This window comes from Nanorana parkeri, unplaced genomic scaffold (assembly GCF_000935625.1).
Source record: "Nanorana parkeri isolate BGI_ZX_2015 unplaced genomic scaffold, ASM93562v1 scaffold109, whole genome shotgun sequence".
NCBI lineage: Eukaryota > Metazoa > Chordata > Amphibia > Anura > Dicroglossidae > Nanorana > Nanorana parkeri.
The window spans coordinates 509,389-528,051 of record NW_017306377.1 but is presented as its reverse complement, the minus strand read 5'-3'; the positions used below and the strand labels follow the sequence as shown (position 1 = coordinate 528,051).

General features: G+C 44.4%; 1 protein-coding gene across 1 annotated transcript in view; it reads right to left on the bottom strand.

Annotated features, from left to right (window-relative positions):
* Positions 1–310: 310 nt before the first annotated feature.
* The window catches only part of LOC108784329, a 33,071-nt gene continuing 14,718 nt past the window's right edge, over positions 311–18,663 (bottom strand). Inside the window, exons 4-9 of the mRNA XM_018553097.1 lie at positions 14,102–14,247; positions 12,037–12,213; positions 7,581–7,700; positions 4,176–4,262; positions 2,377–2,524; positions 311–407 (exon numbers count right to left, since the gene is read on the bottom strand). Of these exons, the coding sequence (XP_018408599.1) occupies positions 376–407; positions 2,377–2,524; positions 4,176–4,262; positions 7,581–7,700; positions 12,037–12,213; positions 14,102–14,247 (710 nt within the window). The 3' untranslated portion in view covers positions 311–375. The remainder of the gene's footprint in view (positions 408–2,376; positions 2,525–4,175; positions 4,263–7,580; positions 7,701–12,036; positions 12,214–14,101; positions 14,248–18,663) is intronic.

Genomic DNA, 18,663 nt, shown 5'->3' with positions numbered 1-18,663 from the left:
ACAGAAGCCATAACAATCTGTCTTTGGTTAGACCTTAAAGACTACAAACATTCGGATCCTCTAACAATTGAGTTATCTTTTGTATTTTTCTTTTTGCACGCTGGCCACTTTATGAAAGTGTATGTGACACCACCTAGTGGAGCCTTCATGTCACTGCAGTGCTTTGCAAAGTGCAGACATTGGCAGGCCGAAGGAGTGGAAAGGTAAAATACTGTACAACTTGGCGATGAGATGTAGAAACATTCCCTTCTGTAGAGACGTCTGCAGAGTGCAGCGCACAGCTCCAGGGTACCGGCCACTTCTCAGCACAGTACAGGAGTCCGTCCTTGTAGGTTATTCAAAAAATGGCTCTGGGGGGAAAATGCCTGTCGCTTCTCAGGAGTCAATCCTTCCATAGGAAGAAAACACTGCAAGACAAAAGAATGCAGAAAATGACATACACAGAAACCTATAAATCCGAACCTGGAAATCATTCTTTTATTTTGATAAAATATTTTAAATCTGCCGGAATCTAAGCAGAAAGTGAAGTATATCTGGTGTGTCACTCTCCTGTCTGTGTAGAGTAAACAGTGGGAAATATGCCCCTGTGCCAGCTGAAACTTCACTCCAGCTGCAAAGAGAACCATTCGTTGCAGAAGCAGTGGTCCCTCTACACCGGTCCGACACCTTCCCTACGGAGTCAGAGCTAGAGCCGTGTAATCAGCAAAGCTCACATTCCCCGATGATTGCACAGCTTCAGTTCTGAGTCAGCAGTGGGCATGCCAGACCTCTGCAAAGAGGCCACTGCTGCCACACAGAAAGCAACAGTCCTCTATGCAGCTGAATGCTGGGGGAGAAAAGTTCGGGCTGGCACTGGTGCTCTATGATTTCAACTGACAAGACTGCATCGTATACAAATTTTTAGGGATGCCTCCGATACGGAGTATTTGGGCGAGTACTCTTTCTCCAATACCGGACTTTCTGGTCAGAGGAAGATTTCCTCTGACCGGCAGTGCCGTAGGGGGAACATGGAGTCAGCTTCCTGAGCGATCAGGAAGCTGGGCAGCAAGTAATGGCCCGCCTCCTGATTAGCCGGGAAGCCGGCTCGATGGTGATTGGCTGGATCACAATCAAGCCGCCAAACAACATGGAGCTGACTTCCCGGGCAATCAGGAAGCCGGGCGGCACGTCATTACCTACCGCCCAGCTTCCTGATTGCTTAGGAAGCCAGCTCCATACCAGCGGAATACTGGTACTCAGTATCGGCAAGTACCTAAAGGAAAATATCGGTACTTGATACCGAAAAACCGGTATCAGTGCATCACTACAAAATTTATTTTTTGCAAATAGTTTCACTTTAAACAAACACTTTAACCCTTTCGCTGCCAAGCCCTCCGGAACATTTTTCAAATCAGCTGGCCAAGCCATCGCTACACAGAGCCGCTGTCATCCAAAAACTGACAGGATGACAGCGGCTCGGATCGGAACACTGCTCGGCCATCCTGAATTGCGGCCAGCTGCCGCTCGTTCCCGGGACCCCCCCGACGGTGATTTTTTAATGGATCCCCGCTGCCACAGACCCTACAGGCAGTGAGGATCCATGGAGTCCCTCATCCCTCCCCGCCCGGTATTTTTAAAATTAGCGGTCATCAGCGGCTTGTGAGCCGCTGATGACAGCTATTAATCTAAAGGGGACAGTCTGCTGAACAGTTCTACTATAAGCTGATGGTCGACCATCAGCTTATAGTAGAACTGTAAATGCCAGGTCCGTACGACGTACTGAGCTGGCCAGCTGGAAGCACTTTTGTAGCTCCGTACGACGTACGTCCTTGACAGCGAAAGGGTTAAACAACTAAGCTTTACAATTTACCTTTTCTCAGCACATTGACTGTTTCTACATAATTTACTTAGAAGCTTGAATTGGGCTTTTATTTTCTATTTGTTTTTGTAAATTGCATTTCAGCCATCTATGATTTTCAGTCACATTATTTAAAAAATTGCTTGCTAGATCTGGCAGCCGGTGATATTCTGTACAAAACTACACGTAAGGAAATGCCATTTCCTGCCATATGATTGGTTCTATGATCTTAATTGATCTTTAATCAGCAGTTCTTCACTTTGCATAGCGCTGGGGCTGACCATGTGACTTCAGTAAGCACGAAGATAAAACAGTTGACGCGTTCAGTGGTGAGCAGCCGGGAAACACAAACACGACGGTAGTCACAGTTTCGGTCGGAGGGCTTGTTCACATATCATGCAGCAACTGTGCCGTTCCCACCCGGGTCTTACTACATATGTATGCAACAATAACACGACCATTAGAATATTCCAGCCATTTCTACTATTGTACTTCACACCAGATAACTGCCATAGCAATGAGAGCTTGTCCATGCTTACTTCTCTCCCTCAGTCCCTGGCCGAAGCTGCGATACACTTGGTACAGATACCAAAACAGGATAGACTTAATGATCACCGAGATGACAGAGCCCAGCACAGCTGCAGCTTCCAATGTGTAGGAGTTTCCTATCCCCCACTCCATGGCCACCTGATAAAAAGAAAGTGAAAAAACAAAATGATTACTCTATGGACTCATACATCCAGGTCTAATGATCTGTGTTGTGGTATGCATCAGCAAATCTCCCAATTTGTCAATAAAATAGTATAAAAGCCGCCGTACAGCTCAATACAACCTTCCCGCGCCTCTTCTACAGGACCCAACATCTTAAATACACCACATGGCTAGATGTATATGGGCGCCCTTTCTGATTATTGAGTTTCAGTGTTTCCAGTGAAAGGTATGGGTAATACTACACCAGGCGCAACCACAATTTTTCGTCTGCGGATCTACTTGACGAGTTCAATGAGATCTACCAACGAAAAAAACACCTGCATTCAGGGGCAGGAGGGGGGCGTGGCGGTGCATTGAAGTCAATGGCACCGCAGCCACGCCCCCCGCCCGCAGTGAGAGTGCCTGCACCCAGAGCGCAGGCACATTAGTGCCTGCGTTGTGGTCCAGTGCGATCTGCAAAATGCTGTAAGTACTATTGTTGCAGATCGCACTGGACTGGAACGCAGGCACCAATATTCCTGCGTTTCGGGCGATCGCACTGTGGCCAGCGGGGCGTGGTTGTGGTGCCATTGACTTCAGTGCAATCACACGCCTACTCCCGCCCCTGAACGCAGGGAACCGGTCAGCTTGCATTCCAGTGCGTTCTAGAGGCCGATCACTCTGGAATGCAGACTTTGTGGTGTGAACCGGCCCTCTCTCTTGGCTGTCTCTTCTCTCTCTCCCTCCTGTTTCTATCTGCTGTCTCTTCTCTCACTTTCTCTGCTGTCTCTCTCCTGTCTGTCTTTTCTTACCTCCACTGCAGCAGCTTCCCGGTCTCCTCTCGTGCGCCGACGTCCTGTCCTCCCGCGGTGCTCGTGTGGCCGACGTTGCACACGGGGAGAGGTGTCCCGCCTCCTTCTGTCTGGCACATTTAGCCGGCAGCTGCACAAGCACCGCCGCAGGAGGACAGGACACAGCCGAGCGATCTACCAATGTTCGCTTTGCGATCGACCTAATGGGCACCCCCTGTACTACACCATACAAAGATATTTTAAACAATTATTCACTTCCAACCTTTTTGGCAACAGTCTGTGGAAGTCCCTTTTCTGGTCCAGCATGACTGTGCCCTGTGCACAAAGCCAGCTCCATAAAGACATGGATTGGCAAGTTTATTATGGAGGAACTCAAATGGCCTGCACAACACCTTGACCATAACCCTGCTGCCCACCTTTGGGATCAATTGGAACGGCAACTCCATGTCAGGCCTTCTTGTTCTACATCTGTACCAAACCTCACAAATGTTCTCTGGCACAATTCATAATCATGTGGAAAGCTGCCCAGAGGAGTGGAGGCTCTTATAGACACAAAAGGGCGGGAGAGCTTCAAATTAATGCCAAGGTTTTGAAATGGGATGTCCAACAAGCCCAGTTGCGATAGTCAGAAGTTTACAAACGTTTGGCCACAAACGTAGAGTGTACCTCATGGTGGTGTAACAATTGGCTAAATGTGAGACTTATAGATGATGAAACATTTATACACATTGTACCCTTCCTACTGGACCTGGCACTTTTGGACATGAAGGTAACTGTGCATGATAGCTGTAAAGGATTCTGGTAACACATATAATAAAATGATGTATAGTAAGTACCTTGCACAAGAGATAGACGAGATAAGCCACTTCAGGAAGGTTCTGCAGCAGAAAGATCCACACCAGCGGTTTTAGTTCTTTTAGGATCTGCATGAACAAAACTGTCGTTATTAGTGTGACTTTTTCTAACATTTGTGGTCATACAAGGCGGAGCATCCAGAGACGGTCTGCCAACCTCCAGGCTGAGCTAGGAATATGAAGTGCTCACTGGATTTGTTTTACCTATTAGGTCACCTGTGGAGAGGTCCTTACACAACAATTCCCAGGTAATTTTCTTATTTGGGGTGAGATTTGGTGACGTTAGTACTGTGCTGCTTGCTGGAGAGGAATCCGTACCTAGGAACCTGCAGAGCAAGAATCTCTCTGCTTCATTAATTCAGTGAATATTTGCTTCCTCCACCTCTGCTTCTTGAACATTCTCCCACCAGTCACTGAAGAGCATGAGCAAGAAAAGCCCTACCTCTACCAAGACCATTTCCATACAGAGTACAGAACAAGGCATAGTAAATTCTTTGCCCTCTGCTAGCTTTCCAAAATACAGATCCTGTGGAATAAATACAAATATCTAAAGACCCGAGCATGCTGGCCAGAATTAATGTGTTCAGCACAGCAGTAATAGGCAATTGCTCATCCGGCTTGCCAATTTAGGAGTCCCCCAAGCTCAAGTAAACAATTGTATGAGATATCTACCAGCATGTGTAGGATTCTGTTATCAGCATTAGAAGTTTATTGCTTTTCTATTCTTAAAATATAAATAGGTGACTTGCTTTATATACATTGTTCAGCTTTTTAATACCCAAGACTTTTTTTTGTACCTCGTTTTTGCTACCCAAGCACTTCTAAAATTCTGCCTGCAGGATATGATGGCTCACAGTTAACATGTACTCAGCTATTACTGTAACACGTTTTTTTTTGGCTAAAATTAGGTACCTCGGCTTATATTCGGGACGGCTTATACTCGAGTATATACGGTACACATGACTGTGAGCCCCATACCTCACAGATTAGATCAAGGTCAGAGAACCTATTTAGACTCGGCAATGGAAACGGCCTCATGATTTATCACACACATATATACATACTGTGCATGTGAACATAAAACTCAAAAGGGAATAATACACTTTTGTGTAAAGTATAAGCAGATAAAGCAGACATAGAATAAGAATTAAAAAAAAATTCAATATTTATTCCTTAAATTATAATAAAAACACTGTCACAAGTGCACCAGAGATGGTTTCTGCCAAAGGGAAGAATCATGATGGGGACAATGATGGGCCGCGGGGCACAGATCCATATTAATAGTGAAGGGTAATTCCACTTTCCCAAGAGGGGAGAGGGTAATTCCATGTTCACAATTTCACCTGAGAAAGTGTAATTACCATTTAATAGCTTAGAAATGGGATGTCCCAGTTGTGATTTCTCCCCCAAAATTCAATGAAGGGACATGGAGGACTTCAGCTACGGTGAAATAACAACTGAGCTGAATGTATTCTCCCTTAAGAAGAGACGATTAAGGGCAATAGAAATCACCATGTATACGTCCATAAATGGACCATATAGTAAACGGGGAACTTTAAAGGAAAACTATGGGGTAACCTTTTTGCCCATAGTTCTCCTCAGGGTCACAGGGGACAGATATTGTGTCCTCTGGTGACTCAAAATTCAGCATATATTGCCTGCTATTTGCTGAGAGCACCGCAGCTAAGACAGATCCGGACAATACTGTTGAGATCCACGCAGCTGGCCAATTGACAGCTGGCTTTGCCTATCTAGAGGCAGAGCCAGCTGTGCCCGCCCCCTGCCCTGTCTGTTCCTCCACTCAGCGCTGGAGGATCGGAGAGGGGAAGGGGGAATCCGTCCGAGGAGCGGTGACTGGCAGTCACTCCTCTCTGCAAGGAGAGGATCAGGAAGTCAGTGACGGCGGTGTGTTTTCACCGACTTCCCGATCAATACTTCTTTGTCACAGCATTGGCTTGAATTATGGGGATGAGTGTTTTTCACTCACCCAATAATTCTCCTTTAAGTACTTTGACAGGGGATGCACATGGAGGAGAATAGGCTCAACCTCTACAACTCAGTAGTTGCTTAAAAAAAAAAAAAAAAAAAGTACTGGCTGTGCTTTTACACAGCTATTACCATTAATAGGGAATAACATTTTAGAATGTTGATCTAGGAAGTATCCAATGGGGTCCATATAAACTGGACCATGCTTGATAAAAGGTTTCCCCTTCGATCACCTGTGAATATAAAGCTGTTTTCTGTTTGGTTGAATGTCTTTTTTTCAACCCATGAAACAATTTTAGCTTCTTCACTCATCTCTTTTATGAAAGGATGGCGACGTACACTGTACGTCGTCAGTCACGAAGGGGTTAAAAGTCTTCTTTTTTTTAACTTTTGGACTGAGTATGGAAAGGTTACAACCACTGTCAGTCAGTTGTTTTATTGCTGCATGTATCTTCACTGGGTAGATTCATCCCATTTATCCTGGTCACCATTGAAGCAGAAAGTCCCAAATGGTGAAGATAAATCTTTCAATGGGGGCACGTGTTCAGCGATAATGGTCTAAGAGGGGAATTTCCCTCACTTTGTAGAGACTTCCACTTATGTTTTGACAACAGGCATGCTTGTCCGCTTTAAAAAGTAGGCCATGACCCTGAGGCCCCATTTACACTATGTGTTGCACAACCAATCCACCAACATAATTAAGGATATAGATTACGTTATGAGGTCATCTACCAAAAACTGATAGTGGACAGTGGAGACAGCTTTTTCCCATGATCACTCTTACAGTAGTGAATTTCCTTCCTACTTGTAGATTTCCTTTCACTTCTGGTTGTCTAAAGGACAGGAAGTGAGATTAAATCTTTCTAATTTGGATAAAGACAGCAGAAAAAAATCTCACAGTGACCCGGAAGAAGAGGTGGGCACCCCTTGTCTGCACGTCTAACAAGAGCCAACTTCCTGTAATGTACGTACAGTACTACAAACCAGACCCAAAAAGGCGGGCACTCCTCATCAGCACGAGCGTGGTAGCATTACAACTACCCTTGCTGTACAGTAGTAGCTTCCGTTTGTAAGTAGAAGTCGGATGTAAGTCGGATGTATGTAACCCGGGGACTGTCTGTATTCATTTTTCGAGCATGCTAATGGAGGGTTCCTTCCCCTTTGGCCATTTTCATTTATTTTGCGTGAATGAGACAGAGGAATGTGCACGGGGGACATTGGAGACATCTTGCATCGGAGGTTCTGCAGAGATATGGCTTCTTACCCCGTAGGCGATTTAACCCAGATGAGCTACTTATACATTTATTTCCGTTTCAGGTAAAATGGTCCTTTAGAAACCCAAAAGTACAAGGCCCCTGCTTTGAAACAAGTATGTACTATAAATCACAAAATAATACTCACAGCCCAAATGCCAATGGCGACTTTCAGACAAGCCCAGACCAAGCCAATGCCCAGTATGATGCTATGAACTGTGGAGATTTCATATAGGCCGGAAACCAAGACCAGGACAGTGAGACAAAGCTGGAAGAGACAAAATAAATGTCACCTTAGCACACAAATATAAAAATGGCTTTTTCTGTAGAAATGTCCACATTGTAATGGGAGCTGGACAAGAAGTGATGATGTTCAGTCCATGAAGTAGATCTAATCACTACTAAAATCTCATATAAGCTTTAACATGGTAATGTCATTTCAATCTTTTTATATCTGAAGCTTTCATTACAATAATCCCGGGTGATCCTATGATAAGGGTCACTTCCTGTTATGGAGTGACCACTGACTGCCAATTGTGCTCATGTGTTGTCACCTTGTCACATAATGGCCCTGGTGGACTGACCCTATAAATCTACTCTCCTTGAATCACATACATTCATGGGCAAAGACAAGATAAAGTCAAGTGGAGAAAATACACTGAAAAGCATCACGCACAACATTTAAAGGGACACACCATTATTAGCAATGTTCAGACGGTGTTTACTGGAAGGTGTCATAAGCAGCACACGGCCAGCATGCTTCCGTTCAATTTCATAAAGCAAAAAAACAGTAATCTATACAGACAAGGCTGAATTATTGATAGGACAGCACATTATCGTGCCATTAAACATTAGAGGAAGCGGCTGCGTCAATTGATAGCAATTTCTTTCCATTTCAAACCGTGCCTCTGACACGCCACCGACCTTAATGGTTTGCCTCCAACTTCCTGGGCCTTTAACAGAAGGCCTGAAAGATCCTCAAGCATTTTACGGCACCCCAGAGGTATCGATTGAACAGTACCGGCCCAAATGCTGACACGCATTCGACAAAGGTGGATATACTTAGATTTTCTTTACTATGAATATAATGTAAGATAATATTGCCCTATAAATAACGGCAGGAGACAAGTATTTCATCTGCAATAAACGAGGAGATACTTTTATAGGACACAATTAAAAGTTGGACTGATACAACTGCAAAGGAAAAATAGATCAAGTCTTAGAGTTCCATTAGAACCAAATTTGAATCAAAGTCAGATTCAAGATTTAGACCCCAAAAACGAAAGTATAACTAAACCCAACATATCTTTTTCACTTGGATAGAGTAGGAATGGATAGAATAAAAAAATCAGAAAAATCAGTTTTTTTGCTCCATTAGAGAGATTTCCCTTCACTTCTTGTCCTGTAGACACAACAGGAAGAGGAAATCCCCTTGAAAAGTGAGGAAGATGCCCTATTAGACGGTTATCACAGCGGGTGGTAAGGAGACCCCGAAAAATGTGTATGGCTAGCTTTAGCTTCAACAGCATGTCAGGGGCGTCCGCAGGAGTGGTGTCACCCAGAGCAGCCACTGGGTGACACCCCGTGACATCACACGCGCAATGTCTTCATCATCACAGGCAGCCATCTTGGTGACGCCGGCAAACAGGAGGGGATGTTCACCCGGCAGGGTTAAAGAATGCCGCCAGGTCTCTTCCTGTCTTGTGCAACTGTCGGCCTCTTGGTCCATAACCGAGTGCCCAATTTTGTAAAGGGTGCGAACTTGCAACTTTCCCCCCAATGGTGTCACCTGCTGTGGGCCGCACCCCCTGCACTCCCTTTGTGACGCATATGACTGCCAGTTACAGTGGGGCTAGCAAGGTTCCATTTTATTCTGGACAAGTAGGGGATTTGAGAGTACAGGCAATCCAGGGCATGGAAATGTGAAAATGTAGGAGTGGAGTCAGGACAGTAAAATGACATAAGTCATAGAAAGGGGAAAATTAGGTAATTGTCCAATTACTGAGTATCCCTCTCACTTCCAGTCTCTGTGACAGTGGTTACCAGCACAGGAATTGAGGACCAACCCTCCCAATGGGGTCACAGACAGCAACTCAACATTCTAACCCTCCCTCACTGTTTTGGCTGAAATAACAATGGAAATATATTGAAGATTATGCCCCAAATTTGTCACAATTGGAAAATGTGAATATGGACTTTAAAGTTTGCTGAGAACTCAGCCATCCAGCAGATTAGATTATGATGCATACCAATGAAGGGAGAGTCACAAAACATTGGCCCGAAGCACAAGTAGATGTACACAACCCTCCCATAGCACTAAGAGGAGTACAAGGAGGGGGAATGCTGACTTGTCACTCCTGTCAGCTATGTTGAGCCGTAGAGAGCTCAAGGGACAAAAATCTGTCATAATGTTTGTTTACACTTCTCTGAATGCCTTTCCTGTCAGCGAGGTCACAGAGTTTGCAGGTTACAATAAATGGGTTACTAAAGCGTGTACTTATGGTATATTTAAAAAGGGAGTTTCCACTTTAAAACAAAGCAAAAAAGGTCTGTACTGTACTAGCCCCAGGGTTACTTTGGTATTTTCATACAGTGCCATGTATTACACACATATACACACACACACTTACAGACAGGCTTTCTATTTCACATGCTATGGGGAATGGGAACAACTTCATCTTTACTACTCAGAAGGGAATTCTATTTTTAAAGCCAATTTTCGCCTTTTTTTTTGTTGTCATGTTCCCATTCTGTTAAAAAGTAAAAGTACAAAAGTAAATAATACACAGCAAGGAGCGGCTATCTGCTAAGTTACCCATATTAACCAATCAGATTTCCATTCACTACTGTTAATTCCATAAAATTTAACTTCTGATTGGTAAGTAACAATACAATTGTAAGTAAACCTGGGGCAATCAGTGTGCGAGAGAACTAAAAGGATTAACACAGGACAAAAAGTTTTTCAGGACATATCGATGACAGGAACATCAAATCTTTAGCACATGGGAGGGGCCCCCTCTGGTACTGCAAAAACACTGGTTTGGAGGTGGATGAATATTCCGGCTTCATTAATTTATGAGGGAGTAAGAAAGTGAGAAATATCATTTAATATCAGTCAGATGATATGACTACAGCTGCCCGATAGACATAAGATGACGCTTGCATGACTCAGCTGTTTCCAGCCCAAGATCTCATGTGTATAGTACAGGCAGACATCCTCTGGCCAATCACTCTCATAACATTGATCATAACACCGATCAGAAAGCCTACTCCATCCGCTATGGTTTCACCCCGAGACAAGGAGGTGGTAGCATTGATGGACATAAAAACAGAAACATTTGGTCATGAAAAAAAATCTGAATTTTTGGCTAGAAAACAACTTCAGACCTCCAATGATATATTTTCTGAAAGCAGAGATCCTGTAGAATAAAAAGATGCTAGTTGCAATTTACGTTGCAGGGTATTAACACAAATGTTTATCAAACCAGTATTTTTGGGATAAAATACACTAAAATGAAAGTGCACAGAAACGGAATACAATACCCAATTTTTTTTTTAAATATAAAGGACGAGGTCACGTCGAGTAAATTGATACCAAACATGTCAAACTTGAAAATTGCTTGTGTCAATTTCCCATGGGTGGCGCTTTAAAAGCTTTTACTGCTCATTAGTTTAGTGTTACCAGTGATTGATGTCCCTAGAATTATTGCCCTCACTCAGACGTTCGCGGCGATATGCAACGCGTGGCGCAATGTTCATTTTTGCACGTAGGTGCACCCGGCTCATTTGCATTTGTATGTACGTGGGGGCGGGGGGACTTTCAAATTATAATTTTGTTGCATTTTTTTAATGCTACTTTAATTTTTTTTTTACATTTAACTTTAATGCCATTACATAGGGGGCTAACAATGTGACCGGTCATCTTTATCGAGACATCATGGGTCTAATGTTACCTAGGGACCCCAACCAAGCTGATGAAGCGGCAATCTGCTTCTCCTGGCTACAGGAGCCGGAGAATGTAAACAGAGACACCGGAAGTGATGTAATGCACATCACTTCCGGGTCCAGTGATTGGAGGAGAGATCAGCGGCTAGAGGCCTGGTTCACACCTGAACGTTTTGTAGCGCGTTCAACGCTCGACAAACGCTCTACAAAACGCTCAAACATCTAAATCCCTTTGTATTCAATGGGTCTGGTTCACACCTTGCCGTATTTCCGCCCGTCCGAACGCGATACAAAAACGGCCTACGCCCAAAGAAGTACATGTACTTCTTTGGGGCGTTTTGGTCTCGCGTTTCCGTTGGGATACAGCCAAGTAGCCCTCGGAAACGGGCGTTTGTCGCGCGGTTTCTTTTACCGCGAGTTGCGGTAGAAACGCGCATATACAATACGCCTAGGTGTGAACCCAGCCAGAAGCTTGCTGAGCTCCCTCTGATCGATGGAGAGACCCGCCGCACCGGTCCCAGGCCCGCATGGAGCCCCGCCGTGCCGGTCCCAGGCCCGCACGGGCAACAGTAGAGCCAGGGGAAGGTGGTGGCGGCGGCAGAGGTTATTTTTCTTCAACATAATAGTCTTATAGTCAAAGACTCACACAATCTACGTACCTGTGCTTGTAGGTCAAAGGTCAGCAGTGAGAAGCAGAGGTTCAGCATGTTGTATTGCACCTGCAGACTCTCCAATGCGCCCCCTACCCTGAATGCCATCATATTCGGCCCTAGCACCAGGCTCAGAGCGCAGACCACATGGAACAGACCGACGAGGAGGATCACGATGAATCGCGGCTGGATAGGGGAAAAACACCAAACAGAAAACTATTACAGAGTAACCACGAGGAGGGAAACAACTCAATGTTGTGTCCTAATGGCAGAGACAATCCTTGAACCTTTATGTGTGAATAAGTGGCATAAAACATGCAGTGGCTGCAAATACAGTATATGTGTGTGAGTTGACTCCGGTGATTACCCCTGAAATTTTGCATCCCCATAGATAGCTATAAAAGAGTTTGTTGTTAATTTAGTCTAGTAACAAGATGCACCTAAAAAACTAATCATGTAAAAATCAAGCCAGATTTTTTGTAATCACCATAAAAGTCACAGTTCAGACAAGCTGAAGAGAAGGACCTGCCAGCAAGACCAAAGCTCTAGAGAGGGCTTCCACCCACTTACGGTTAGGTCTATTAAGACCGGTGCATCCTTCACAGGAATAGTGGTCACATTGTTATTGGAAATGGCCAAATTCATAGTGGAGGCAGACCACATTTTAACAAAGTCCTCTTCAAACAGATATAAAGGCTAATAAGAATTATGGGGGGGGGGTTAAACATCTTGTCAGGGTGTTTGAAGCCTCCATACAGGAAGACTTAAGAAAAGCAGGTGCATCAGGAAGGTCTTTGCGGTAGCAGTTAAGCATTGCAAAGCACATAGTACAGGCAAAGCCCCAGGTACTCACAAAACCCAAACAACTAGCAGCAGGTGAGGGCTGGATGGCCAGAGTGACTGCAGTCACTGTAGGCAGGCAGCATTAATTGACCCAAGATTGGAATTCCACAAGGCTCTTCTGCAATTGCAGCAGAGAGGAGTTGCTTCCTCAACGTGAATTGGTGGGAAAGAGACCGCACCCGACCAGCAGATGATATTAGCACTCAGTCCCTTAGCATGCACTTTTACTGGCATAGCTAAACAAATTGCTTCCATGCTCCTAAGAAACTAGCAAAAACTAAGACACACTGGTAATGACCAATGTTCCTGTAGGTGGCACTACAACGCGGAGGTGAATGAATTCCTGTGTCCCTCAATGCATGAGAAATAAATCCCTGTTTACTTATTTTATCTGCTCATAATTGGATAAGTGAAGTGACTATTCACAAAATGTATTGTGTTAACATTCTCATACCCTTTAGTAAATCAGACTTTTTATTTTTGTATTACAAACAAAGTCAACTATCTCGAGCGGCATAGTCGCTGGAGATAGTTGACTTTGTTTGTAATACAAAAATGCTTACATGACTTAACGTATACCTATCACAAGAGAAATATGGAGGCTGCTGATCTTGCCTTCCAAAAATGATCGCTTCCTGGCTTTCAATCTGATGTTGACTTCAATGGTTTTTTAATCACCAGGTCGGAATAAGTATAGATCATCAGGTAAAAAGAGGGAGGGAAGAAAAGGAGAATAATATGCGATGGAAACTGAGGTATACCGAGACGCCGGAACGGTTCCCGACATCGATGTCGAGATCCGTCCAGCTGTGTGAGTGACAGCTGGCTCTGCCTATCTGGAGGGAGAGCCAGCTGTACCCGCCCCCTCCCCCGTCCATTCCGCCAGTCAGCACTGGCGGATCGGAGCGGGGAGGGGGAAATCCATCCCCTCCCCTGTCACGGCATAGGGAGGTGAGCGAAAGCCGGTATATGTTTGCTCACCTCCCGATCTACTGAGCCGACCTGTGACAGTCTCATTGTCACAGGTCGGCTAGAACTATGAGGTGAGTGAAAAGCACTCACCTCATAGTTCTCCTTTAAAAGTCGGTGACACTGAAAGAATACAACATGTTTTAAAATGTCCTCCTTCATCAGTCCCCTAATGGCTTTCTCATAGGAATATCATCTGAACTTGCCCTGCTGAACCCAACTAGATGAAGTTCCCCTTCAGGAAACACGTAGGCAATCTGACCTGTATATCAGGCTTGGCATCTTTGGAGAGAACGCTGAAGTTGATGATGGAGCGAATCATTTCCAATAGAATGGAGAATATAAAGGCGAAGAGTTCTTGACGGTTCTCCTGTAGGATGCCCCGGGTCACATAATAGATGCAGAACACTGATAAATGGATTACAAAGCAGTAGCTATAATATGGGACGTGATATTCTTCACACAACTAATTTCTGCTTATTCTCTATGCTTCTCTAGCCCACAGAGTCACACATTTATGGATCTCCTAGGCTAGTCCACAGAGTTCTCAAATTGGGAATCTCCTAGGCTAGTCCACAGAGTTCTCAATTGGGAAATCTCCTAGGCTAGCCCACAGAGTTCTCAATTGGGAAATCTCCTAGGCTAGCCCACAGAGTTCTCAATTGGGAAATCTCCTAGGCTAGCCCACAGAGTTCTCCATTGGGAATCTCCTAGGCTAGCCCACAGAGTCCTCAAATGGGAATCTCCTAGGTTAGCCCACAGAGTTCTCAATTGGGAAATCTCCTAGGCTAGCCCACAGAGTTCTCAATTGGGAATCCCCTAGGTTAGCCCACAGAGTTCTCGATTCAGGAATCTCCTAGGCTAGCCCACAGAGTGCTCAAATGGGAATCTTTTAAGCTAGCCCACAGAGTCACAAATTTATGAATCTCCTTGGCTAACCCAATGAGTCCTCCATTGGGAATCTCCTAGGCTAGCCCACAGAGTTCTCGATTCAGGAATCTCCTAGGCTAGCCCACAGAGTCCTCAAATGGGAATCTCCTAGGTTAGCCCACAGAGTTCTCGATTCAGGAATCTCCTAGGCTAGCCCACAGAGTCCTCAAATGTGAATCTTTTAAGCTAGCCCACAGAGTCACAAATTTATGAATCTCCTTGGCTAGCCCACAGAGCCCTCAATTGGGAATCTCCTAGACTAGCCCCCAGAGTCATGAATTTATGAATCTCCTATGCTAGCCCAAAGTCCTAATATTATGAAATCGCCCAGGCTGGCCCACCACACTCTACATTTACAAATCTTCAAGGCTAGGCTACAGGTAATTTGCAAGTCTAATTTCAACGTTCAAGCTGCTTTGTGTCACTTCAGTAAAACCACAGATTTCAGGTAGTTACAAAGAACTGGAAAAAAAATGTATTAATGACCTTTGAAGACACGCAAGTTATCTAAAGCATGTTAAAATTTGCCTTGAGTTGTTGGCCTATATTGTCTACATAGCACTGTTACTGAAAGTTCACATCTCCGCCTCCCTGACAGTAATCACACTCAATGCTAAAAAAAAACATCTGACGTACTTTCTTTAATACTAGAATCCTCTGCAATTTCCAGTCTTCTGTCCCTAGGCTCTGGTCACAGGATCTCTGCTAAAGGGGAGGAGCAATGTACTAGCAGATCTGCAGATTGGCTGGCTCTGCCTCAATGTCACTTCCCCAGCCTATGGCTTACACCTTGTGACTATAGAACATCAACATTATGTGTCCGTGGGAATCTCCTAGGCTAGTCCACAGAGTTCTCAATTGGGAAATCTCCTAGGCTAGCCCACAGAGTTCTCAATTGGGAAATCTCCTAGGCTAGCCCACAGAGTTCTCAATTGGGAAATCTCCTAGGCTAGCCCACAGAGTTCTCCATTGGGAATCTCCTAGGCTAGCCCACAGAGTCCTCAAATGGGAATCTCCTAGGTTAGCCCACAGAGTTCTCAATTGGGAAATCTCCTAGGCTAGCCCACAGAGTTCTCAATTGGGAATCCCCTAGGTTAGCCCACAGAGTTCTCGATTCAGGAATCTCCTAGGCTAGCCCACAGAGTGCTCAAATGGGAATCTTTTAAGCTAGCCCACAGAGTCACAAATTTATGAATCTCCTTGGCTAACCCAATGAGTCCTCCATTGGGAATCTCCTAGGCTAGCCCACAGAGTTCTCGATTCAGGAATCTCCTAGGCTAGCCCACAGAGTCCTCAAATGGGAATCTCCTAGGTTAGCCCACAGAGTTCTCGATTCAGGAATCTCCTAGGCTAGCCCACAGAGTGCTCAAATGGGAATCTTTTAAGCTAGCCCACAGAGTCACAAATTTATGAATCTCCTTGGCTAGCCCACAGAGCCCTCAATTGGGAATCTCCTAGACTAGCCCCCAGAGTCATGAATTTATGAATCTCCTATGCTAGCCCAAAGTCCTAATATTATGAAATCGCCCAGGCTGGCCCACCACACTCTACATTTACAAATCTTCAAGGCTAGGCTACAGGTAATTTGCAAGTCTAATTTCAACGTTCAAGCTGCTTTGTGTCACTTCAGTAAAACCACAGATTTCAGGTAGTTACAAAGAACTGGAAAAAAAATGTATTAATGACCTTTGAAGACACGCAAGTTATCTAAAGCATGTTAAAATTTGCCTTGAGTTGTTGGCCTATATTGTCTACATAGCACTGTTACTGAAAGTTCACATCTCCGCCTCCCTGACAGTAATCACACTCAATGCTAAAAAAAAACATCTGACGTACTTTCTTTAATACTAGAATCCTCTGCAATTTCCAGTCTTCTGTCCCTAGGCTCTGGTCACAGGATCTCTGCTAAAGGGGAGGAGCAATGTACTAGCAGATCTGCAGATTGGCTGGCTCTGCCTCAATGTCACTTCCCCAGCCTATGGCTTACACCTTGTGACTATAGAACATCAACATTATGTGTCCGGGCTTTTACGTATCATGTACAAATAATTCTATTTTGAATAGTTTACAAATACGTAAGGACTGATTCCTTGTAAACAGTCTGATATCTCCCCTCCTAGGGGTTGGGTCAACTTTAAACCATTATTTAGGTCATAATAAACAAATATGATCTCGCAGGAAAAAGTCAGAGGTCTAAAAAATGGTTTGTACCAAACCCTAGGAAGGGAGATATCTGGCTTGGCACCAATATCATTATTTTTGGCCTATTCAAAGTAGAATCAATTTCTACACGGTAGACAAAAACTTCCCATAACTATTCATTGATTTTTTTTTTTTATATACTTACCTGTTCTAAAAATCTTCAGGCCGATCACGTGAGGTGCAGGGTCCTTATCCTGTCCTCTGCCGGAAGTGGGCAGACCTTTATGAAGCGGGACACAGCGGGGTCCCTTTAGTGGGCAGATCTATGATGCCCTGCACTCACTGCATGTCCTCAGTCTTCCAGGATAAATGACATTAGGTGTCAATCAACCCAGAAGACTGAGGACATCTGGTGGCAGAAAACTATTACTGCGGGGGACAGAATCAGAGAGGTGGTGATTATTGTAGCAATGGCGGGTTTAAAAAAAAAAAAAAAAAATTTAAAGTACCTCCAGGAGGACCTTGTTAAAAAAAAAAAATATTGTCCAATAACAACCCTATGCAAGCTGTTTAAAGTCTGGTCATGGCACTCTTCCTACTTTACAAACACATATACAGTATATTAAGATGGTGTTTTATTTTTCAGACAAGCATTACAGGCATCAAACAGAAGTACACCAAGGGGTCTGTGGAAAGTACTTTGCTCAAGGCACTCTTGTCAAATCATATATCAAATGTCCTAATAATAAACGTCCTGAGCTGACTCAGTCATTTCTCAACCATCATATCAGGAACTTATTATCATCATCCATGGGGCAATAAGCTTTATTTACACTAGATTTCCCACAGTGACTCTTCGTCATTAAACTCTTTAAATGTCCGATGCATAAAATCCTTGTTTGTTTCTCTGCTGTATACACAAAATGGCCGGATGTCGTCTGGCGACGGCAACCCGCGAATGCGACAGTGCCGTCCGTCCGTTTTTCTACTACGGGCGGACGGCAACTGGTTAAAAAAGGAGATGGAGATCGCCAAGAAAGAGATCACGTATACCAAGTGGTAGGGATGCACCGATACTAGTATTGGTATTGGTGCCGATACCGAATATTTTGGCATGTAATCGCACTCACCCAAATACTCCCGATGCCTATCCCAATACTGGAACGTCTGGTATCAGGAAGCCAGGTGGCGAAAAATTACACGCTGTCTGGATTTCTGATTTCCCGGGAAGCCATGCCCCAGCATGAAGCTGGCTTACCGGGCAATCGGGAAGCCGGGGGGCGGGTAATGACTCGGGTCCATGCTCCCTCGTTACTAGGTGACGAGGGAACATGGAGACAGCTTCCCTGCTAATTGGGAAGTTATTACACGCCGCGCAGCTTACTTAAATGGGACTTCCGCTATCAGTGAGTACGGAAAAAAAAAATAATCAGTACTCGATACGGAAAAAGCGGTATCTGTGCATCCCTACTAAGTAGCAAGCATGTTACCAATTTCCACAATCTTTTTCTATAACCCCCACAATAAAATGTGGACATAAAGTAATTTTTTAGGTATGCATCACTTCAAGAAGATGGCTAAAAGTTGCCAAAAAAATTTGCCTAAAGACGGACTTCCTTGCGAATCGATGTATTACAACTAAGGATCTTGTACTGAATTTCCACCAATGCAGGACAAGCCATGAACAGCAGCTGCATAGGTTATATAGACATTGTCACCTTCCCATTCAGGCCAAAGGGACTGCATCTATTG